At 42.2% G+C, this 24185-nt stretch overlaps 3 protein-coding genes across 3 annotated transcripts in view; 2 read left to right on the top strand and 1 right to left on the bottom strand.

The window, feature by feature from the left end:
- Nucleotides 1–70: 70 nt before the first annotated feature.
- Nucleotides 71–1254, bottom strand: CFAP144 (cilia and flagella associated protein 144). Its single transcript, XM_005010320.6, has 4 exons — nt 1102–1254; nt 919–978; nt 620–723; nt 71–373 (listed from the first exon to the last, which is right to left on the bottom strand). The coding sequence occupies exons 1-4, from the start codon at nt 1232–1234 to the stop codon at nt 284–286; spliced, it is 387 nt and encodes a 128-aa protein (XP_005010377.2). The 5' UTR covers nt 1235–1254; the 3' UTR covers nt 71–283.
- A 136-nt stretch (nt 1255–1390) lies between these two features.
- Nucleotides 1391–9937, top strand: PIF1 (PIF1 5'-to-3' DNA helicase). Its single transcript, XM_027462743.3, has 12 exons — nt 1391–1861; nt 1950–2055; nt 2207–2332; nt 2428–2581; nt 3247–3361; nt 3432–3538; nt 3935–4074; nt 4759–4865; nt 5623–5710; nt 6278–6423; nt 7405–7596; nt 7925–9937. The coding sequence occupies exons 1-12, from the start codon at nt 1391–1393 to the stop codon at nt 7979–7981; spliced, it is 1809 nt and encodes a 602-aa protein (XP_027318544.2). The 3' UTR covers nt 7982–9937.
- A 12588-nt stretch (nt 9938–22525) lies between these two features.
- ST6GALNAC3 (ST6 N-acetylgalactosaminide alpha-2,6-sialyltransferase 3) overlaps nt 22526–24185 on the top strand; it is a 237898-nt gene continuing 236238 nt past the window's right edge. The window contains exon 1 of the mRNA XM_021275829.4: nt 22526–22585. The gene's annotated coding sequence lies outside the window, so the exon portion shown is untranslated. The remainder of the gene's footprint in view (nt 22586–24185) is intronic.

Below are 24185 nucleotides of genomic sequence, written 5' to 3'. Positions count from 1 at the left end.
GAAGTTGAAGGGTTTTCTTAAACTACTTGTGTAGATGGTCTTGGAAACAGCAGCAAGACAAATGCAAAAGTCTTATTAATAGGTTTATTTCTATAACTATTGTTAGGCTGCAAATCTGGACAGATGGGTTCTCTCCTCCATTTTCTTGCAGTCTTCTGGTGCCAGAAATCTACCACATTCACTTAATAACAAACAGAGTCTAATACATTATACGTCATTAACTGCCTCAGTCTACGTTGTGTGGCTTTGCCATTCTCCTGCTGCAACTTCTCATTCTGTTCCTTCAAGGTGCCACACGGCAGCTGCCTAGTTTAGTGATCTCTGTTTTCCGACGTGGGAAGTAGAGTCTGCGATCGGTGCGGTCTACGTCAATCTGGAAAACAATTACAGGCTGAAGAGTCACGTGCCTTTCTGGAATGAGTAGTAGTCCCTCCTGAGAAGAGTGATATGCTAAAAAATGCTAATGAGTAAAGTACCACTTAGTATATACTGTTCACTATATAGTGAACCTGGTGAAAAAGGAGAATTTTGTTTTTGAAACAGTGTTAGGAATCCTGGCTAAATAAACTCACTTCCCACCACTTATGCAAAGAGCTGAATCCTTAAGCACTCTACTCACCAAAGGAGTTGTGTTCCAGCCTATTTCCTGGCTTTCAGTTTGTGGCTCTGAATATTTCTTTGTTGGCTCCAGGGCAGCATGGTGAATAACATTCAGAAACTTTTCTGTTGGTTTAAGAGACATAAATACAAAGGAAAGGGAGGTAGTATGTTTAAAACCTGACAAAATACAAATCAGGCGTGGGGCTGTATGCCAGAGGGGGATGTCTCAACCCCATCCAAACACCAGCAAGGCAGCCAGGGTGGGAGGCAGGTGGTTGTTTTCTCTTAGCTATCGGAAGAGGTTCAGAGCTTCCTTACCATCTGCAGGCTCTTCTATGTTGTCGTGCCACGACATAGGCTTCTTGGTGACCGTGTGAACTGAAAAAGAAATTAAGAAATTAATGAAAAGAAGAAGAAATGAATGGCTTTAACGCGCGTTTAGCATCACAGCCAGGTATCTATCCCTGCAAATGTTCCACGCTGAGGACCCGGCCGCCTCACCGCGTCGGAGCGGGTTGAGGCCGTACTGGGTGAGCAGCCGCAGGCCCCGCAGCTCCTTGCGCACGCGCTCTCCCAGCAGCCGGTCCAGCTGCACCGCGTCCGGCCGCTCCCTCGCCCCGCCGCGGGCCGCCATGGCTCTGGCTCCGCGCGGCGTCCCGCTGCCTAGCAACGCGTGACGCAACGCGGGGCCGCCCCCCGCCCGCCTCCTACTGGCCGCCGAGTTAAAGCCCCCGGCGCTGATTGGCGGCGGCGCCACGCGGCCGGTTTGAACGGGGTCGGCAGCGGCGAGATGGCGGCGGCGGAGCTGCGGGGCACCGTGGCCGTGGAGGAGCCGCTGCCGGGCGGGGCGGCCCCGCGGCGCCGCGTGGTGCGGGGCGCGCTGGTGCTGCTGGGCCGCAACGAGCTGCGGCAGCCGGTGCTGCGGGTGCTCGGCGGTACCGGCACGGCGCTGAGCTTCCCGCTGAGCGGCGACGCCGTGCGGCTCTTCACCCGCTTCGCCGGCGAGGGGCGGGCGGCGGTGCGGCTCGGCCCGGGCGGCGCCCAGCTGCTGCTGTCCGACTGCCCGCCCGACGCCCTGCGCCGCTTCCTGCGCCTGCTGCGGCACAAGCTGGCCGCCGGGCCCCGGGGCGCCCCGCGCTGCCCCCGCCTGCTGGCCCGCCCGCCGCCCGCCTTCGCCATCATCAGCCCGCTGCGGGAGCGGGACGCGCTGCGCAGCCCCCGGGGGGGTGCCGCTGAGGAGCCGGGGCAGCGCCCGGCGGAGGTGAGGCCCCGGGGTGGGATGGGGTGGCGCGGGGCGGGGCGGTCCCGGTGAGCCGCCGCCGCCTTCACACGGTGCTGCCGTCCCGCAGGTGCCCCGAGCGCAGCGGCGGCCCCCGGCGAGGCTGTCGGCGGAGCAGGAGGCGGTGCTGGGCGCGGTGCGCAGCGGGCAGGGCGTCTTCTTCACCGGCTGCGCGGGTGAGCGATGGGGGGAGCCGTCCCCGGGGGCAGCCTCGGCCCCGAGCCGCTGCTGCCGCCGCTTCCCGCACCCCTGCGGTGCCGGCCCTGCTCCGGGAGCCAGCGCAGCCCCCGGGGGGAGCAGGGGGTGAAAGGGGTTTGCTCTGCATAGGGACCGGGAAGTCGTTCCTGCTGAAGAAGATCGTGGGTTCCCTCCCTCCCAACAGCACCTATGCCACGGCCAGCACCGGGGTGGCAGCTTGCCACATCGGCGGCACGACGCTGCACGCCTTTGCAGGTAATGGTCGGCCAAGCAGCAAGGAGCTGAGGGCTCCCGCTCCCTTCCCAGGGAGTTCGGAGCTTCCCCAAGCTTGCTTTCTTCTCCCCTGCCAGGGATCGGCTCCGGGAAGGCACCGCTAGAGCAGTGCATCCAGCTGGCAGAGAGACCTGGTGTGCGCCAGCACTGGCTGGCCTGCCAGCACTTAATTATTGATGAGATCTCAATGGTGGATGGCAACTTCTTTGACAAGCTAGAGGCGGTAGCAAGGTGAGTCATTGTCAGGTCAAACAACTAACAAAATTAAGTTTTCCTACACTTTTTGGTTGTTCCTTTTATGAAAGGAAAGCCTGATATCATAACCAGCATTAGGACAGACCTTTAGCTTGAGATAAGTTTTGATTGTGTCCACATCTTCCCAGCTGTGGCTGTTCTGGTTGCAGTTTCCATCTCCAGAGAGATATGCTGTCTATAGAGAGCTGAGTCTAGAACACAGTTATCTATTTATTCTGCTCCTAGGAGTTATTTCTTGTTTCCTGGACCGAGCTTGCTGTGTTTATCCCAAGTCCAAACTGGATTTCAGCTTAGGCTCCCAGAACTTTCTGACTCCATGTCACAGTGCAGGAGCTTTACTGTGAACCAATAAACTCATCTTGATACTGAACATTGAGGAGCAGGAGGCAGCTGTAGTATAACAGCTACTGAAGAAGCAAGACTGGCAATGACATTTTGGGTGGATAGGCAGAGAAAAATTAATGTACTGCAATAACATTGCTTAATTATTTCAACTGTTCTGACACGGCCAAGGATAACCATATTTTAATGTGGTTGTTTGAACATACTGACAGAGAAGTAATTTCAGAGAAGAAACTTTTAAGACTTGACTATGGTCACGTCCTGGAAGGCATTCAGACCTTCTCTTCCTTTCCTTTCAGAGCAGTGAGGAAACGGGATGAGCCTTTTGGAGGAATTCAGCTGATCATCTGTGGGGACTTCTTGCAGCTACCCCCAGTGTGCAAGGCTAATGAAGAAATCAAGTTCTGCTTCCAGGTAGAAAGCTGTCTGTAAGCTCACCCTCATACTTTGTCCTTCCTTTCTTAACAAGAAAATGATTTGCCAGGCAAAAAGCTGGAGGAAATGCATCCACATAAACATGGAGCTCACTGAAGTGCGGAGACAGACCGATAAGACGTTTATCTCGCTCCTGAGTGCAGTCCGTTTAGGCAGGTGAGGAGAAACTCAGCTCTTTCTGTTCCCTGACGATGGAGCAGAGGGAAGAGCCATTTGTCACCTCTTCCTCATGTTCTCTCAGGGGTGTGTGGCTGGGGGCAATAGCTATGAAGGCATTAGTTAAGGTAAGGCAGTTTACTGTATGCTGCCATGGTAAGGAAGGACCATTTCTAGGGTTCCTCTTTGCAACTTTTGCTAGGGAATGCAATAGGTATCAAGCTGCCAGTGGCTGGGAACGGATTGGGGCACACACTTGTGTGGCTCTCCAACTTTGTGTCGTTACCTCTTTCCACCCTTCTTGCTAGAGGCTTGGGCTTGCAAAGCCTGATGTAGTTATGTGGGAGTTGCTGTTGCTCAAGATGTGTTCCTGATCGCCTTTTTTTGGATCCCCAGGTGCACAGAGGAGGTTACCAGTCTGCTGATGCAGACAGCTACTAACAGGTCTGAGCGTGATGGGATCCTGGCTACACGGCTCTGCACTCACAAAGATGATGTAGAACTGACTAATAAGAAACGCTTGCAACAGTTATCAGGTGAGCTTTGTGCAGGAAGCTGCTGGCTTCAGGGCTGAGCTCTAAGGGGATGCAATGGGGATATTGCAGTGACAGGAGGAATCGGTGTTCTGTCGCGCACAGCAGTGCTAGTCTGAGCTGTGCATGTAGGAGTTGTGCTGCCTAGAGAGAAATTTCACAAATTTCTTTTAAATTCACCTTGTTACTTCTTAGTGTGCAACAGACAGTGAACCCATTGCTTGCAATGGGATAGGGTGGGTCACTAGCGTCTCCACACCTCTGCTTCTTCCTTCTGTAGCATCTCAGGCCATGGTCTAACCAGTGCTGCTTGAGTTATCAGGCTATTTCATTTTTGCCTCTTTGTCAGGCCCAAGGATTCCTCCTTAGTCCTCTTTGGAGATCTGGTGTTGGCAGCAAGTGAAACTGGTCCTATGCTCAAAATTGCAACTGATCAATTCCAGTTTAATTGCTGGTCTTCAATTCCTGAGCTTTCTCGTGCTCTGGGAGGTGTGCTGGGAGAAGAGGTACCAATGAGCTTTTCACTGTTGGGTGTGTAACAGAGCTTGTGTGAAAGTGTCAGACCAGCAGGGGAGGATGGATATTAAAAGAGGAATCGCTGTAAGAAATAAAAGCTGAGCCTCCTGCAAACGCCACATAGCTTATGTCCAGTGGCTGTAATTTGTGACTTCTTTCTTTCCTTAACAGGAGAAGTGCACACTTTTGAGGCTTTGGACAGTGACCCAATGCTCGTGAAGTTAATTGATGCTCAGTGTCCTGTGGGTAGTAAAATTGCGTTAAAGGTTGGAGCTCAGGTGAGTGTGTGTACGTATGCTTGTTTGGGAAAGTCTGGCAGATCATGTGGTGTAAGAAAACTAAACAGCAGATAAATATATGCAGTAGATTAATGTATACAATGTAGATTATGTATGGAAAAACCATACCAACAGAAGACTAGCCCAATCTTTGTATCCTTTCTGCTTGGAATCCAAACAGAAAGTTGATTTGAGCTCAGATCCCTGTCCCATGGACAGTGGTGAGCACTAGGACTTTGACACACATTTCCCATCAGGCACAGAAGCTTCCAGGAAGCAGAGGGTATAGGCAGTCCTTGCCTGCAGTCTCAGCTTCAGATATAGCAGCCTTCCAGACCTGTAAGAGCAAGACACAGATTGCCAAATGTGAAGGCTCTTTGGAGGGCTCTTTGCTGTGTGCTGGGGCTGTCAAAGCAGAATGGGTTGCATTAAAGCAGCGCCACTGGGGGCCTTTGGAAAGTGTTCCTCAGCTGTTCCCAGAAACTATACATGTCTAAGCTTGTTGTTGTTTGGGAGGAGGAAATCTGTTCCCTGGATCTGACATTGCAGCTGTGGACAGAAGCAGCTCAAGGGAAAAGTGTTCAGTGCTGCAGAATGATGTAGCTGGGAATCCTAGGAAAGGAAGACTGTGCAATAAATTCAGTTTAATCAGAGATTATGCTCTATTCTGCAATAGCCATGTTTATGCTTTCAGGCTAGAAGCTTAGCTGGAGGTGGCTAAACAAGGCTAAAAAGGGATTTTTTTTTTCTCCTGTAGGTGATGCTAGCTAAGAATCTGGATGTGTCTCAAGGGCTGGTGAATGGAGCACGAGGAGTAGTTGTGGGATTTGAAAGCGATCAGAAGGGTAAAGTAAATTTTTTTCTTAAAAAATAAAATAATGGTCTACAGATGACTTGTTAATTTTCTTTATTGTTTAAGAATAATCTGAGGGAAAGCAGGGAAGAGATCTCTGCAGCAAGAGGTTTGTGGTTCTCATGGGCTGTCATGTCATCTGCTGCATCAGCTGCAGCCTAATCTGTAAGGCCTCCCATGTTTGCTTCTCTTTATTCTCTGGTTACGTTTGCTCATTTTGTATTTCTTTCTGTGCTGTTGAAACGAGTCTTGGTTGTTTTCATTTTCATCAGAATAATGTTCTGTTACCTGCAACATGTATTTCTCTGCATCTCAACTGATAAATTATCTGACTTTTAATTCTCTTGCTTAGGTAAGCCCTAAATTTAATTTCAGGACATCCTACTTAACATGTGTGGGCTTTTTTTTTTTTTTATGACATTTTCTAATGTAGCCCTAAAACTCATGAAAGACTGCTATGAGATAGAAGTTAAAAAAAAAAAAAAGCTCTTAAGGCTGCTGGCTTCCTGCTGTTGAGTGTCCCCCCTTTTTTTTTTTTTTTTTTTTCCTATTCCTACAGGGCTGCCCAAGGTGAGGTTTCTCTGCGGGGTCACACAAATCATCAAAATGGAGAGGTGGGTCTTCAAAGGACCATCTGGAGTTCATCTGAGTCGCCAGCAGTTGCCCCTAAAACTGGCATGGGCCATTTCCATTCACAAGAGTCAGGTGGGTGTTCTTATACAACTCTCTACAGGCTTGTATACTGTTATATGCCTTCTCTCCTGGGTGAGCTTGTGTTGCTGGTAAAATGGGAAGGAAAAATGAAAGGCCCTTGTGGGGAAGCTCTGGGATATATATGTCTCCAGTTGCAGGGAAGGCAGTATCTCTTCTGTTCATGATACTTGTCTATAAGCTTAGTTTGGTAGTCAGTAGTATTGCTAGCCTGTCTTTGATCCTAGAGTTTCCATAATGGTGCTGCTGTCCACACACTTGGTGTTGGACTGTAAATCATCAGTACTTAACTGCTGTGGGCTGGTCAGGATTGTGTTTCCTTATTAGTTATCAGCATTCATGACCCTGAGGTTTGCTTTGTGTACCCAAGGAAGCTGCAGTAGTCACAGCTGTGCTATTTGGGCTAAATTGTCCATTTGATGCATGTCTTTTTTTTTTTTTTAATGCAACTCTCACAGTTACTACCTCTCTGGAATACTTCATACAGTCTGATAGATCTCTTATTGAGAGGAGTTTATGAGCTTGTTTCCAAGCCATGTTGTAAATTCTGCTGTCTCCTGGGATTTCTCTTGATGCAGGCACGGTGTGCCAGGACTAACCCAAACCCTCTCTCAGATGGACTGCTTGAGAATGATGGCTCCCCCAGTTAATTACTTGGAGTGGAAACTGTGGGACTTCTTTCCCTGCTTTGTTGGGTTTATAGGATTTATAGAATTTCACACAATAACAGGGTTGTAAGAGTTAGTGGATCCTACCGTCTGATAGCAATTTACTGACATTAGAAAGCTGTCCTTTTTACTGTTTCCCATCCTTTAATCAGTTAAATATATAGTCAAACAAGGGACCTCCTTTCTCATCAGGCTTGTACCCTGAGGATGGTATAGCCTTTGACAAACTCACAGGATAGGTTAGTATTGATGCAATGTGGTGGTCTTTGTGTGTGTTGTATAACAGATTTCTCTCTGTCTTTGGTAGGGCATGTCTCTAGATTGTGTGGAAATCTCCCTGTCTCGTGTCTTTGAAAGTGGGCAGGCTTACGTAGCCCTTTCCCGAGCCCGTAGCCTTGCAGGTCTCCGTGTTCTGGATTTTGACCCCAAAGTTGTGAGAGCTGATCCTTCTGTGTTGCAGTTTTATAGACAACTGAGACGTCATCATCTTCTAACCCAGGTAAAGAAAAATCCTGTGCCAGCAGAGTGCCTTCTGTAATCATGATGATACGTGTCTGGGCTGTGATGCTTTATTTTACTTAAGCAAAATCATTCAAACTAAAACTTGTAATGGCAGGAGAAATGAAACTGCAGGGAGGGGGAACGTAGCAGGACAGCTCGCAGCAGCAAAATCTCCTGCAGTGTTGGGGTTATATAATGCTTCCTGGCCACATGGGTGGAAAAGGGGGATGGGTGGGATTCTTTAATCCTCCTGCTGGAGTAAGGAGTAAAGGGGAACAAGAGGAAGTGGCAAACAAGGAATATCTCATATTTTTTTTCCTCCTCAGGATTCACTACACACCCGTTCGGATGCTGATGAGAAAGAGAACTGGAAAAGCAGCTGAGAATGCGTTTCTGGCCTCTGTGAGGCATCAACACAAATGGTTGAGTTGCAGTGATCTTGCTGTTGAGTATATTAGATAATGTAGATGAAGTCAGAAGATTTTTTTTTTTTTAAATGTTTGTTTCATTTAGCTGACTCTGGATGTATAGAAGTGTCCCTGTCTTGTGCCTCTGAAATTTAGAAGTCCTCTGCAGTCCCTTTTTGGGTCCACAGTCCCAAGCACTTGTGTGTCTCCAGTGTGACTCTAGCAAGCAAAATGATTGAATGAGGATGTTGCTGAGGGACCTTCCTATGGTTCTATCCTGTCTGCCTAGCTGCATTTTTATCCTGCACGTATATGGACTGCGAAACTTGTATTTTTCAAGTGTACCACAGCTGGGAGATAGGACGTGTGTGTCCACTTTGCCTGAATGAACTGGATCTGTTCACTAGAGCTGCAGACATGAGGGAAAGCAATGTAAAGTATCTGGAATACATGTGATTCTCCTGCAAGTGTCGAGCTGCCAGGAGCCAGACTATTCCTTCATATTCTGTGTCGGGATGTTTTTGCGTTTAAAATGTTTAACACTAGTAGGCTTCGCACAACTTCATCCACAAACAAAACTGTAAAATATTGTGCATTCTATTATGCTGATACACATTCGTTTTGTTAGCCTGCTGTGTACAGTAACACATGGTTTTATTTTTTTAATCCTTCTAAGATGAGTGTCACTGTTAAAGTTAGGAGCAAGTCCTACATTTTCTACCCATAATCGCGGAACTACAGGAATTGGGAAGATCCATTACACCTAGAGCAAGAAGGGAGTGAGCAGAGAGAGGTGCTGATGGGACTCCTGTTTGTTTAAACACATGAAGCTCTTTCAAGGGGAGGGTGTTTGTTAGAAACAATGCAGAGCTAGTGAGGTAGAAGTTGAATGTATAATAGGGAAATGGCCAAGGATCTGGAAGTGAACTGTAACCACTTATTTCAGCAAAAAGAGGGCTGAACAGAACTAATATACTGTCTTTTTAAAGCCTTAATTAAGGGGATGATTTGCCCTTTGTATTTCAGCATATTGCTTATAGCATAAGTAACTTATATATTTTTAAATGTTTAGTATGCAGGAATAATGTGAAATAACAATGTCCGTTACAATGATGTTTACTCATGGGTTAGATTGTTACAAAGGATATACCAGCCATTTCCTCTCATATACAATACAGCGATTTATTGACAGATGAAAATAGTAATGAGCTGAGAGATTTTAAATGATTTTAATTTGCATTAAAGTTCTGTAATAACAAGATAACCACTTATCTTAAACTCTAAGTTATGCACAATGTGAATAAACTATTGTGATCTTCTTGAAGCAGCTGACTTAACTGCAGCTCTCATGGGTTAAGGACTGATATTACCAGTTGTATGTTTTTTTTTTTTGTTTTTGTTTCGTTTTGGTGCTGATTTGAGTTTAGAGATAAAAAACAGAACTTAAAGCTGGAATGGATAATAACTTTCATGTTAATATTAAATGTATGTGAAATATTAGGGTTGCCCTTTCGGAGGTGAGGCATTGGAAACAGAATAGAAGTGAGTTATGATGGCTTGGCAGTTGACCTAAGGCTGAAAGGGGTTTGTCTCTAAATTTTGGATGTTCTCACTCACTTCCAGCTAAAGCAGGTGTAGGCTGCAGTTGAAGACTGCTATTTAAGTCCTGAAAGGGGCAGTTAAGACAAATACGAGCTGTCAGCCTCTGTTATGGCTCCACTGCAGTCAGGACTGTGATGAGGCTTTTTTAATAGAATAAAGCACCCATCTCTATGAAGTAAAAATCTTCTAGCAATTAAACTGTTTGCCAAGTACCTTCAAAGGTGAAACAGACTCAAGTTGAGGAAAATAAATGTAATTTGTTACCAGTTGAAATATATTTGGATAGTGAGAAACAGACAAAAAATAAACAGAAAAATACTTTGCTGCCACTTTTATTATTATTTTTTTTTCAGACAACTTCCCTCGTTTGCTACCACCTCCTCTACTCTACTGTCCCCTGTGATACAGAAGAGGGGGAACAGAAGCTGGGGTGGGTCCCTAGCAGCTCCCCTTTGCTGCTGCACCAGGGGCTGTCCCTGCAGGCTGCTCTCCCTCAGGACCAGCCGCTCGGCTGTGATCCCCTCACAGGCCTGGAGGAAGCCCCAGCTGCAGCGCGGGGAGCACCTCTTCCCTGTCCTCCTCCTCTGTCCTTGCTGTCTACAGAGCTGTTTCTCACACTTTCTCCCCTCACATCTCACTGCCATGAGATGTTTTGCCCTTTCTTCAAAAAATTATCACAGAGGCACCACCAGCGTTAGGGCTGGGCTGCCGTGGGCCTGCTGTGGAGTTGGCTCGACCCAGTCCTGTCCTGTCAGGCCCTGCGTGGCCCTGGCCTCCCCTCACAGAGGTCCCTGCAGAGACACCTCCACACCAAGCACCAACTGTGTTGATTTCCTTTGAAACTGCATCTCTGCCCTGTCCTGTAGCTGCTTGTACCATCTGCAACCTTGAAGACACTGGGTAAGTCTGGAGGGGCTGTGTTGTGGCAAAGGGGAAAGGGCCTAAGATGGAGGGGACGGACATCTCTGCGTGGTGGGTGGCAGGGGGGCGGTGCAAGGCCTCTGGAGCACTGTCAAAACAAGAGACAAGCTGAGAGGGTGTGTGGCACTACGGTGAATAGCTGGGGTTTATTATACGCTCATAAATATGAGGGAATGAACATCGTCTCCCCACTTTCACAAACTGAGGAGAAAGTATTTAAACACACCTTAACAACCACAGCTATAACAAAGTGAATTAAACTATGTGTTTGATTCATAATTGGTATTTCTGTTACCACAAATACAGCCATTCTCTTTTCAAATACGTTAAGCCGTAGGAAACTGCTTTATGTTGCCTAAAGTTTCATAATACATTTATGTGTTATTGGAAACATAATTCACATGCAGAGTGTTATTAAAACCCGACTGGCTTCCAGTTTAAATCTTTGTACAGTGATTTAACTCCCTTCTCATTTTTATGTGACATTTTCATAATAATTAAACATGAGTATGTCCTTGCAGCCTATACCCAGAAGTTCTGTGGTGAGCAGCAAAGGGAGCAATATTCCTCTTGGTCTCAGATGCTATAACGTTATTGAGTCCATGAATTAGACTCCCCTATCCAGAATTGCTCTGAATAGATCAAACAAATGCTACTCTTAAGTAATGGAAATACGGTACATTAAAGGCTCTGCTATGAATGCTAATAACATCATTTTTTCTCACAGATATTAAAAGTTTCTCATTTTGTATTATACCACTTGGTGACATGCAATTGTCTTCTGCTGCTAAATCTCAGCAATTGAATTATTAGCATGAGAAAAGACCCGAATTACTAGAGATTGCATTTAGATGTGTAAAATCTCTATCTCGCTATTTCCTGTGATTATTTTGTGCTTATTTCTCTTACAAATTATAAGGATTCTGAAAAGAATTTTTACTAACTTATGAAATCTGGTTGTACAAGCAAAATAAGTTGATAACAAGTCCAATGGTAAACTCCACTTATAATTATTGAATATTCTGCTACCTAAACTTTAAATAAATAAATAAATGGTGTCAATGCAGGAGGCTATCAGATGTGACAAAGAACCTATGAGAAGCCTTTGGAATGGCACCTGAAGGTCAGGTAGGCACCTAGAACACCTTAATTAGTACCAACAACCTATTGGCAACTCAGTTAAGCTCAAAATATTCCAAATGTAACCTCAATTTGCGTTTTAATGAATTGTTGCTGTAATCTTTTTGCAAGAATATAGAACTATGATAATAAATGCCTCCAGTAGAAATTTGAATTTTTTTTGTGTGTGTGTGTTTTTTTTTTTTTTTTCCTATCCATATGGAATCTGGCACTTTATGGGGTTTTCCTCTTCTTATTTACAATAAAGAAATAGGCACGCAGGTTGATACGCACATGAATCACATCTTCCATATACTTTTCCTAAGCCACTGAACTATATCAATTTTCTGTAGATATACAGCATTTTTTTCTCCTTTTTTCAAAATATGAACACCTTGAGATTTATAGGGTCATTTGCCCAGACTTTCAGCTGGGGGCTAGAAGCTAGTCTAGGTCTTCAATGATTCTGGATCCTGCTTTGCTTATGGAAAGTTCTCTGATTCCATACTATCGAATATCAGCTTAGAGAGGATTTAATGTATTTTGCAGATGAAGCTAGACAATCCGTGTAGGTAAAACTTAATATTGTAACAGCTAATTTTTCGCAAAGGAGAGGCAACAAAAACATCTTTTAATATCTCCAGATGAAGACTGGATGGTTTTATATTAAATGAAAATCATTTATGTGGATTAATATGAGAATAACTTGTTTTAAAAAATAGCTTTTAAATTTTAAAATGCGTCTTGGAAGTCATGTGTAGTGATCATCTTGGTCCTTAACTTGTTCTGTAAAAACATTGTAGGCAAGTTCCCTTCATGTTTGTGCTGAATTATTGGGGCACCCTGAAAACAAGTACTTGATTATAATTACGTCAGATATTTTCAACTGACATTTTGCAATAAAAGATAAATTAAAAAAAAATAAATCTGTCAATGAGCTAATATCTAATTGCCAGAAATTCAATGTATTCTGCATTAGGCAAAAGGACGTTAACAGAAAAAAAATAATAATAAGGTGCAGTTTGAAACTTTTTTTTTTAACTGCATCTTCTAACCAGGTGACAGTGATCTTGAAATAATCTAAACCATTTTACTTGTGGCAGAAAAAACTTTTTAGCATAAAGTTCGCACTGAAAACAAAACATGATTCAGTCAGATCAAAATGACAAATTTCCACAAAATAGCATCTCTTTGCTGTTTTCATTAGCCATAGCTATCATTGTCAGCTACACTTCTGGACAAATATTATGCACGGCCTTAGTTTTTAAAACAAAGGATAAAAATTACTCAGTGTACAAACAATTTCGATTTCATGTTATAGGTCGAATATTATTTTGACAGATTGCTGTGTAGTATTGTGCACTCTCAGATCTCAAAAAAGTGCAAGGTCAAAAATATTGTCTCTGACCTATCATCTATTTTAATAAAAATATTGTCAAAATAAATGATAATCATATTTTGACATTTGTCCTAGGAATGTCTTCTAGGGCCTCAAAAAATATAACACATCAAAAGCATTGGGCAAAAAGTCATAAAAGTAATGCTTATTCAATATTTCTATAAGGCACAGATCATACTTATGGTGGTAAGTTTTGGGGTCAAGAAATAACGCAGAAAAGAAGCATCAACCTCCCTGACATACTTTGCTGTGGACTTTGGGAAGCATTCCTCAAACAAACAAACAAACAAACAAAAACCAGAAATAAGACCTGAAATAAGGGAGAATTCAACGTTGCCAGGTTGTAACAAGTCCAAGTACAAAACAGAATATCAAGCTAAGCTGAGAAAAACTGAAGGTGTGGAGAATGTGGCATCTGGAGGAGTCTAGAATTGAAGAAACTGAATCATGAGGAATGTAGACAGCTCGAGGATGAGGATGCATAAAGGCAGTACCTTGATTTAGAACAGTTACTGAGTATGTTTCCATATATCCATATATGATGCACTTACAGGCTATTGTGAACGTTAAGAGAATTAGCATGGTCAAAAGGATACCTGAAAGAGCAGGGGAAGTTGCAAGACCAGTACCATCCTAGCACCTTTAGTCTTATTGTGGAAGGTGAAAGTGTGATAATAGAGGTAATGACGCCTAGTAAGGATGCAGTGAGGCAAAGCCGGCTCTGTAGAGCTTGCAGTGCTTTGATGGGCAGAGAAGGGAGATAAGCTCGAGTTGAAAAGGAGCTGCTGTCTGTTCTCTGCTGTAGAATGAGTTTGTCAGTTCATCTTGGGGCACCAGCTGTACTTGCAGTCTGTTCAGAAGCCATCAGGAAGCATTATGATGAAGCTAGTGCTGAATGCAGCCAAATGACTCTAACCCACGTTAGACACATACCAGCCCAATGAAGTGATGATAGGGTACCCCCCAGGGAAGTCATGGCTAGTGGCAGATACATCATGTGAGGCACACTGGCCGGACTACAGCGTAGACAACTTTTTGGAACAGAAGAAAACCTGCCAACGTACTATAATATATTTTTTTGTCATTCATCAACTACAGCTGTGGTGTGCTATGATGGAATGTTTGAAGGGGAAAAATAGTAGTTCCAGGACATTTAAGAGGTGACATAAGATAGATGTTCCATGTATGTATATAGAATACATGCTATGATGATGAAATGTCCCCAAGGTGGTTGTGTGTTAATAGATTTCAACAAGTAGAAAAAGACACAAGACTTCATAAAACTTCCCGAAAAGGAAGTAACAGCTAATATGGAGCCTGAATAGAGAAGATATTGCAAAGAAAATGGGATTACATTCTGTACTGCTGCTGTATGAAGCCCTTTCATGGTATTTCCAGAGGTTGGTAGGTGGAGCATGTTCCTTCTTTACTTCTCAGTTCATAAAGACCTCGTCTTGCTTGCACTAAAATATTTTCAGGAAAGCAAGGGTGAATCATTTGCTTAGCATGCTGACAGGGAAGATAACTGCTTCATCTCTGGTTTTCTTCATTTCTTTACAGTTTGACTGGGGTTTGCTTTTTTATTTCAGAATTCTAATCAGAGACATCTCGGTATTCCAGAGTTGTGCTTAAAACAGAAATGAGCAACCAAAAAAAAAGTCCGTATACTGTCTAGAGTTAAAAGAAAGCTACATTTTTTCCAATATTTGTTTTGCACATTTTCCAACAACTGAGAAAAAATGCTAACTAACAAGAAATATTTTGGTAGAAGTGCTGCTCAGGGTGCTCTTTAAAAAACAGCTTTTCTTTTGGAGAGGGACAGAAGTTGATTGGATGTTATTGAACTTTCCAAAGTAAACAGCTGTTGTTCTGCTCTTTTTTTTTTTTTTTTTGTAAAAAGAATAGGATTGTTTCCTGTCTATAACTTGCAGTTTCATTGAAGAGAAGATAATTGATGATGAAAACATGTGGAGAGTGCACATTTTGATTTTAAATGCTATGTAAGTGACAAAAACTGTCAGAAGAAATCCACATTGCCTCCTTTATTTGTCCGTATAAACTTTGATGGCAGGCTGGAAGTGCCTGTTATTTTCTGTCAAATAAGATATGGCAGATTTTCAAGGATCAGTTCTACAGCTTATAAGCAATATGGAGGCTTAATTGTTTCCTTATGCCTCATTTTACAAATATACTAAACATTAACAATCAATTACCTACCGGTGTGCCAGACTGTTCCTTAATACAGTATGTCTGTTGTGTCTTAATTTTTGCCTTGAAAATTAAGGAACTAAGTCATAACATCTTATGGCTTCTACACAGTCCCAACTAACCGCGTTGTGGCCTTTGACCACCTCTTAAAGCCCCTTTGTCAAGGGATTCCTTCATAGCTTCTCAGAATACCGTATGCACCTGGGTCTGAACCAATGCCAGCATGAGGCAAGTCATGTGGGATGCCTGAAGGATGTAATAAATGTTGTATGTGATGCAAATTCTTTTGACAGAGGTACCTGAGGGAGAGTGGAATTCTTGTCTAGCTATTTGAAGGATTTTGTATGGAAATGAACTACTAGGAGTGATGATGTAGGAATTGCCACATTGCATCAGGCCATTAAGCTTGATTTTTTGCCCTTGGTAATGCCTATAGTTTTATAATCTAGTTATTTAGAGAATGAGGGACTGCCTTCTATCAGTGTGCCCATCTAAGGCACTCAGAGGAGGGAGACTTGTTTAGGGAGGGGGGTAGACTCCTTGTAGATTTTTGCAAAAACTGTAACCTCCTTCCCTGAAAGATAAGATTGTTATCCTTGAAACACAGACATCAACAGAGTTAGTAGCAGGTATAAATTATTGCCTTTTTTAAAAAAAAAAAAGGCATCTGTGCAAATATTTTGTGTGTGTGTGTGTGTGTGCAGTTTTTTAGCTACAATTGGAAGAGCTTTTACCTGATCCATCTTAAATGCCATCATCTTCAATTTGTCAGATATTTTCTCTGTACATTAAATACACCAGCTGAGGAAGAGCATAATTTCCTTATCACATTTCATTTTCAAACACACCGGTTAAAACCTCGTATTTAATTTGTTAGATTTGACTACTGTCTAGAAAGACATATGCATTCTCCTGAGCTTGGCTGGCCTCCTCTTGAGATTCAGTTGGGACCCTGGCTGCTTGGCAAGATGGATCAGGCTTGTGCAGACTCAAGCTGGGAGCCTGTACGCACAGAGTAAGCTCCTCTATCTTCAGTCTGGTGAGACATAACCAGTGTTTAGACATATTTACCTCTTTTATTTTAAACTAACCAAGTACAGTCTCAGTGTAGTGCCAATTCACTGATTAGTTCCTCTGTGAATGTTCTGGCTAAATGACACGTGAACATTCCCTGTAGTTGTCAATGGAGTCTTGCAGAAATGTTTGCATGCCATTTTAAGATCCACCGTGAACATGAATCACATGCAAAGTGTAGTGGCACCAATATCGAGTTCCCTTTTATTGTAGAAAGCTGTATGTTCCAAATACCTTTACTTATGTTTGTTTTCTAAGTATTCATTTTCCTTCAATTTCTTACAAGGAATATTCAGGACACATAGGACCTATACTCCATTTCATCCTGATTTATGTCAAAGCATATGAGGAGCTATGTGTATGAGTTAGGCTACCAAAATATAGTTTAAACTTGGAATTGTCATTAAGAGCTGTTTGAAAACAGTAGCAGCCGGTGAAAATATGCAGTCATGTGGAACTTGGGGCCCACTAACAACGTTGATTAAATTCATAACTAGATTACTTCGTATTCATGCGAGGTTGCCCAGGCAGTCACAGAAAAGAGGAAGAGACATAAATATCCACCCTGTATGTATTTTCAGCTCTCAAGCCTTGTGCATTTAGTTGTCAAGGTTCAGCAGTGTGTTTATACTGGAGTTTTATTGGAATCTGCATTACTGAACATTACAAGCCTGTCCTGGAGAGAAGCTCACACCATGTTACCACAGAAATCACCCCTGGCAGAGGAAACTTAAATGCAGTTTAATTACATAAATATAGGCAGAACTCAAGGCATCTATACACTGACAGCAGGGTAGCTTAAAATAACACATTCAAAAACTATTGAGTTCTGTTAACAACTGGTAACAGCACAAATGCACAACATGGCAAAACAATTATATACATTTATATCCATCCCTTCTCCATGAGGAACCAAAAATATTGTTCTTTCAAATGTTCTACTGAGTATATGAGACTTAACTGGACATTAGAGTGATTTGAAAAACTACTTGAGGATTTAGTAAACTAACAAACTAGTACTAGGGATCCAGTGATCAGGGAACCATTACAGATTATCTTTTCTGAAGAACTCCTTGAAAATGGCATGTCCTTTCCACCTGCTTTCCTCTAAGCCACCTCTTCTGAATATCCTATTTACCTTTTGGAAACTCCTTGTTCTTCTCTGAGTCCAGTCTCCAAGGGGAAGCTTATCTTCTCCCGGGTTAAATACATTGCCTTCATCTATCTCTCTAGCCAGATGAAAGCCTCCACTTATCTAAAGGGGTCTGAGGCTGCATTAACTTGTGCTTTTTCTCCCTCTGCAGTACACTAACTGCATTCAGAAGGCGTCTACCATCAGGGAAGTCTGGCGAGTTTATTGCTTGAAGGGTCTACAGTGTGGGTCGTGTTGCTAAAGGAAAGTTTTATGTGGACTTCTAGTGATTTTTACAGGCTCTGGGAGCATCCCACTTTCCAGATGTCTGTTTTCCAACTTTTCCCATTAAGTGATAAGAGTTATTATCTTTCTTATTGAGGCAGAGACTCTTATCTTAAATTAAAAAAAATCTAAAGAGGTGCCGACTAGTTCTCTCCCCCAGGTTTACGTTCTGCATCCAGTAGAATGGGGCACTTCATTACTGCTGCGTGCTGGTTACAGTCCAGCTCACTGAGACAAGGTCTGCATTTGCAGAGCTGGTAAAAAAAAAGGATCACAACAGAAAAACAACAGCAGGATACAGCTGAGAGAAACGCCTGCTGTGATATGGACTTGAGGATGAGGAAGGGTAAAGGAAAGGTTAAAAAAGAAGCTAAGCATTGAATGTCTCCTGTCTGACAATGTAGTCTGAAATACAACGCTTTGCTTCCATGTTTGCAGAGATTGTTGATCCAGTCCTGAGCCTGCAGTTTGACACAGCTGGGAATGTGCTGATTTACAAACTGCAAGCACTTGTATTGTAATTTTTTGCTCATGTTTGATAAACGTGTCTTCAATTCCTTTTTCCTGATTACCAAAAATACCAAACTTTATTCACATTTCCCTCCTGGCTTGTAAGAGAAGTATGCGTGTGACATGTTTTTAGTATTTAGTAGGTGTTTAGTATTTTAATACTGTACATGTTGCATAATGTATATCACTGGGATCCTCTTCATGTAGCTGTCAGCGGAAGAGGCAATTACAAAGTGAGAGCATAGAAATCCACTTGAATCAAGGCTCTGCAATAAGATGACATATTTATAGGTACTAGAGAGAATATGTTTCATAGTAAAATGTAATTCATGATATTTATGCAGATTTGGAAATTGCTGAACAGCTGGGCATGCAAGCTACAGGGTTGTTTGTGTGGGTACCTGCTTGTGTTTTATCTTCTGCATTAGTAGAAGGATTTCTAACCATCCATTTGCAGAGATGGGTTTCATCAGTTGGAGAACATAATAGTCTTCCTTTAGGTACTCTCATCAAATATCCGTTCAGCAGTCACCCTAAAACCAGCTCTGAAACAGTACTGCACCACTTTTATGGCTTTTTTCCTCTCCACAGACATCTCACCCCTGGATTCTTAAAGTATTCAGTTTTATACCTTTCTGAGGAGTCTGGCATTGAGGAGATTATTTTTGCTGGCTTCCACTTGTTTTCCCAGAATGCTTGACTCTTACTGACAGTCATTGTCTTCCATTCTTTCATCCCACTAGTAGGCTTTCTGTGCCTCAGGATAGTCTTTAAACCAACGAGCCTGATCTTCTGATGTGCTGATCTCCTACTATCCCACCTGGCTTCCGCTGGCATTGTGAGTGCTCAGCACTACTGAAAATTAGCTTCCAAATGTATATAGCTGGTAGCATGTGTTCTTTGTTAGCACTGGCTCCAACCCACTTGTGCTGATTTGCTGTTTTAATAGCTTTGAACTTTCTTAGGTCAGAGTCACAATTCATTTTCTATTGGAGTTTGTGATTGTATGGGAAAAACTACATCTGGTGGGAGACAATGGGAAAGGTTATATTGGTTCTGAGTTCCTATTTGATTTACCCTTTCCTTCCCATCACTCTCTAAGTGACCTGAAGGAAAAAGGTAAACTACTATACATCAGAAGAAAACTATTTTGCTTTAAACTCCATTTCCACAGCATGGTGAGATGATCACTGGTATTTGTACAGGCTTGTTGCATTTGAACTCAGAGTACTAATCAGGGGTTGGAATTTTCATCCTGTCTTTCCCCTGACATAATTGTCTTAATATGTGTCCAGTCAGCCACATCACCACCATGTATGACCTGTAATCTAAGGCTGACCAGGACACTTTCTGAATCATATTGGCTCAGCTGTGTAACTGCTTATGTGGCATTATCAATGCCATTCTGCAGTGGAGAGGCCTCGTGTGTCAAGAGCATCTTTGCAGTTCTCTGGTCACACAGTGAGGTTAAATAAGCTGAAAGCTGTCCCTAGGTCTAAGCTGCCTGAGCCAGGTATGCAAGATTCAAAGGAAAGCTACCAGACTGATTTGAGAAATTTCTTCTTGACCAGTTAGGACACTGGACGTCAGTCTCAAATCACACTGGTAACCAGAGGCAGCCAGCGGTGCTGGCTGCAGCTATCTGTGCTTGTTCGTGGGGGCCAGCTTACCTGAAAAAGTTGGAAATTTGATGCAGTGACAACTGCTGAGGGATAAAAAGGGATCCTACTGAACGTCTGGAGATAATGCTGATGAGAGCAGAAGAGCACTCAGGTATTATCATTTTATGAGGCTATTTGGAACACTGAATTCAGCACAAGGAGCAATTTTAATCCATATAGCTTACCACAGCAGCCTTCTGTGACACACGGGAGATGTCATTGAACTCCTGAAATTGACCCAGGACAGATAAATTTTCTGGTCTTTGAACAGACCTTTTTAATACAATACCAAAGCTGTTGTCCAGCAGATTGTTTCCTTCAGAACAACCAGTGCACCCAATCATGGAATTGGCATGGTAAAAATTATTTCTCATCTGTGCTTTTAGATAATCATTGACATTTAAGAGCACAAATGACAAGAACATAGCAGCCCATTATTAGCCTTCCTAGGTTCTTCTCAGCAAAGGCTGCCCGTGAAGTGTTCCTGCTTGTGTGTTTATCTGCCTGTCTCATCTATATTCCCTTGTAATCCAGCTCTGCTGTTCCTGCAGGAGTTAGTTGTTTTACCGTGCTATATAACTGCAGTATTTCAATCATGTAGCATAGAGGACGTAAACTAATGGGATTTGATATTCTTTCAGTAAGGTGTTGCTGAAATTGGAAGAGTATAGCAAAATGGCAGTGGGCAACTGTTGGTGGCTGTATAAAAGAGAGGTCGGGATTACAGCACTGTGGCTGTAATGATTGCCTCCTTAGTGCTCATAAATATAATTAATTCTCACAACTTTGCCCTGTGATGAAGGCAGGTTAAATGATGTTGCAAACACTGCTCAGAAAGAGAGATGGCACTGTAGTCTTCTAGCTGTGACTAGTGCCTGTAAGGACCAACTGTGTGTGTTGAAGATGGGGGAAAAAACAACCTTTAATTACAATCTTATCCTTTGTGTTTATCTATTTCATCCGAGAGCAGTGCCTTCTAACTGAACCAAGATAATTTCAGAATGGAATGAAACCAGCATGGACTCAAGTGCATACATAAAAGGTGGGTTGGGGTTCCTACACCATAGAAACATATTAGAAAAAAACCACTCTGTTTCTGCCCTCTGTTAATCTCTCCAAACATCCTTTATCTGTACCAGAAGAGCTTTCTGTTGTAGTATTGTGTGGACTGTGATTATCTATTGAAAGAAAATTCCACAGAACACTGAAGTTGGAATCTAAAATCAATGCATCAAGTGTATTGGTCTGACTATTTCTTATCCTCCATGACAGTTTGCGGTGGTAATGATAATAATAATTTGGCTTTTCCAAAGCAATTAATGTCATCATTGTGCTATAAAAACAATTAATTAAGCTTCTCCAGAAAAAAACACATCTGTGTCTTTTGCCTCCTACATCCTTCCCTTTTGCGGTCAAGTATTCAGCCCTGCAGACCTGGGAAACAGTTTGTACGAAAGATGTAAGAAATTCTCTTTTGTGAAAGGTACGACAGGTAGGGAGGGTAAAAAACAATCATCAGTAATTTCCCACTCATATTTTCACTATCTAATGGACCAAAATAAACTAAGCTGGAGGTTAGTTTGGTGTATGTCTCACTCCACAGCATTTTCCTCTGGGTGGCTTTGTGATTAAGAGCAGTATTCAGGACTACAAATGCAGACCCAGTTGTTCCAGCTCTGACCAGTACCTATCCCTTCCTGCCTGTGGCAGGAACTGCTTAGGCTTGTTTTATCTGTCGTCACTCTCATTTATCAGGGACATTTCCTCCTTTGTGGTTGAAGTTCCTCAGACACCCTGTTACCTTTCCAGAGGGGTATGTAAGGGACTGAGTTGGTGAGTATGTACAACAAAGTTTTATTTGTTAAACTGGGCAATTTCTGGGCTTGAATTTGGAGTTCCTCACAGTATCTATAGGAAAGTGGTAATGGCATTGTCGATAAAGTTTGATTACCTAGATTAGATTCCAGTTGTCCATCTTGGTTTTCTAGCATCTATTTAAAAATTAAATTTAAGGTGAAATGAGATACTGAATAGAGTCCCAGCAGTCACTGCAGTGCATGGGGATGGATATTTTTTATGCAAGTCTAACATGATGGAAAGAAGAAACGATGTACCTGGAGCAAGAGCCAGTGGAGGAAAAAGGGTCCTTCATTTGAGGAAGTGACCCAAATGAGCCCTTTGTGCCCCAATCCTCAAATTAACTTTAAGTGGAACTGTGAAGATGATAGATTACACAGAATTAAGACACAGTGCCACAAAGATAGATGTCTGAATCTGGCTGTAGTAACTGAGTTCTATGCCTAAATACCTTTGAAAATCTGTTCCTTAAAATGCTTAATGTGCATAGGTGTTGTAGAATTGTAAACCTTCCATAGTTGCTAAAGAAGTAAATGGGTAGAAGGTGCCAAATACATTGGCTTTGGCAAGACAGCTGCAGAACAGAAGCTCTGGCCAAGCCAGTCACAGCTGCCTTCTAGCATCTATCAAAGATGAGTAGGGTTTCTTTACTGCTTGATGAGCTCATTGACTACCATGGCCGATATTGCTTTAGCCCAGGTGAGAGAACTGCTTTTTAAATGGGATAGCTTTTCATTCAGGGCTTGCATTAAGAAGAGTTGAGAGCTTATAAATCAGGGGAAGTGTGGATGATGTAGTATGTGCTTATCAAGGTTAGTTGATAAATGGAGCTGTATGGATGAGCTGTTATTAGTAGCGTTTCTGTTCTGAAAACATTGCGTGTGCAGTGCTGACTTTCTAATGCTGCCACAAGTGTCCTTGCTTGCGTGGACTTTGGTCTCCATAAAGCAGGCCTAACTATTTATGATACCTAACTGTCTGTGATACAGGATAGCAAATGCATGCTGTGTTTATTTCTATTTTCAGAACTACTTTACATTTTGTTCCAGGTATAAATCCTTTATTCATTTTAAATTAGTCAACTAATGTAGACTTTGAAATGTTATGAGGATTAGTTTAAATATTTACATAGTGCATGCTTTAAAGATGAATATAAGATGCTCTATAAGTGTTAAGATTCAAATATGGCCTGGGAAAAAAGTGCTGCTGACTGAATTTTCAGAGGCAACACGTTAGGTAACACTGAGTCTGTTATGTAAAGGTAAAATAAGAGCCATGGAAAACTTTTACAAAGCGTGAACAATTGAGAAAACTTGTTAATGACTTTACAGAAAATAATATACCTCTGTTTGGTTTATGAATACTCAAAAACACTTAGGGCCTCATATAGACTAGTAAAGATTGAGAATACTTAAAATTTTGTGACATGATGGAAACAGTATTTGAAGCACATCATTTAGCCTGGGGCTATTTCTTGTATTACTGTTGATGCAAATAATAATTCACATTTAATCTTTATTATTGCTTTTAATTTTGAACAATGTGTGCAAAACAATAAAACAAACAAACAAAAACAAACAAACAAAAAAAACCTTTATTACGTGCATTGCAACACAACAGACAAGGAAATGGAGATAGATAGGCCTTGGATAGAAGTGTGATATTTTTTCTTTTACATTAATGCTGGTCTGTAGAACTCTATTGCCCAGTTATGAATGGGTTAAGTTGTTCTGCTAAACATATTGCCAAGGATCCAGAAAAACAACACAGTTTAATTCAAATATCCTTTGGAAAGGAATGCATGCATGTATGTAGATTCTGGTGTTGGGTTCTATGCAGCAGGTATAAAAGCTATACTGCAAATTTCCCTTCACTAATAAATAAATCTAATAGAAACTTAGTATAGGTGCATAAGGCTTGATGTGTTTCTAGTTTTTCTCTTTAAACAACAACTGTTTGAAAGCCTGCCTGGAGAGCTGTGTTAATTACTCTTTTGCAAAATGAGCAATAAACATTTAAAACTTTTTTTCTTCCATTTGCTTTGTACACAGATGCATTTCAGAAGCTTAGAAACTTTGTGTGAAATTCTGTCTTTCAGATTGAAGGCTTTTTTTTTTTTTTAATCCCCAAGTACTAAGAATATTTCAGATTAAACTGAAATAAGGTTATTTGTGTTCACCAAGCAAACTGCAAAATCAATTATTTGTGTAGCTCTGGTGTTAATGTGTATCATCTGCTCTTGTATTCTCAGGAAGACAGTACTTGGTCTCTGAGGTGCCAGCACTTTTTCAAATAGCTAAAGTGACAGCTTATATCAATTTGTTTCTGTGATTTACTATTTCAGCATAAAAACAGAAGCAAATCTATTTTTTATCTGTTTCAGCAAAAAAAGCTTTGCTTCACATAGCTGTA

The sequence above is a fragment of the Anas platyrhynchos genome, chromosome 8 (genome assembly GCF_047663525.1).
Source record: "Anas platyrhynchos isolate ZD024472 breed Pekin duck chromosome 8, IASCAAS_PekinDuck_T2T, whole genome shotgun sequence".
In the NCBI taxonomy this organism is placed as follows: Eukaryota; Metazoa; Chordata; class Aves; order Anseriformes; family Anatidae; genus Anas; species Anas platyrhynchos.
This window is presented reverse-complemented; position numbering and strand designations above follow the sequence as displayed.

What these genes read in the sequence shown, in the direction of transcription:
- CFAP144 (XM_005010320.6), bottom strand. Translation starts at nt 1,234, where the DNA reads ATGGCGGCCCGCGGCGGGGCGAGGGAGCGGCCGGACGCGGTGCAGCTG. An exon ending in CCTCAACCCGCTCCGACGCG is followed by an intron (nt 979 to 1,101) that starts GTGAGGCGGCCG and finishes TTTCTTTTTCAG; the next exon opens with TTCACACGGTCACCAAGAAG. An exon ending in CATAGAAGAGCCTGCAGATG is followed by an intron (nt 724 to 918) that starts GTAAGGAAGCTC and finishes TTAAACCAACAG; the next exon opens with AAAAGTTTCTGAATGTTATT.
- PIF1 (XM_027462743.3), top strand. Translation starts at nt 1,391, where the DNA reads ATGGCGGCGGCGGAGCTGCGGGGCACCGTGGCCGTGGAGGAGCCGCTG. An exon ending in CGGGGCAGCGCCCGGCGGAG is followed by an intron (nt 1,862 to 1,949) that starts GTGAGGCCCCGG and finishes GCCGTCCCGCAG; the next exon opens with GTGCCCCGAGCGCAGCGGCG. An exon ending in AAGCTAGAGGCGGTAGCAAG is followed by an intron (nt 2,582 to 3,246) that starts GTGAGTCATTGT and finishes CTTTCCTTTCAG; the next exon opens with AGCAGTGAGGAAACGGGATG.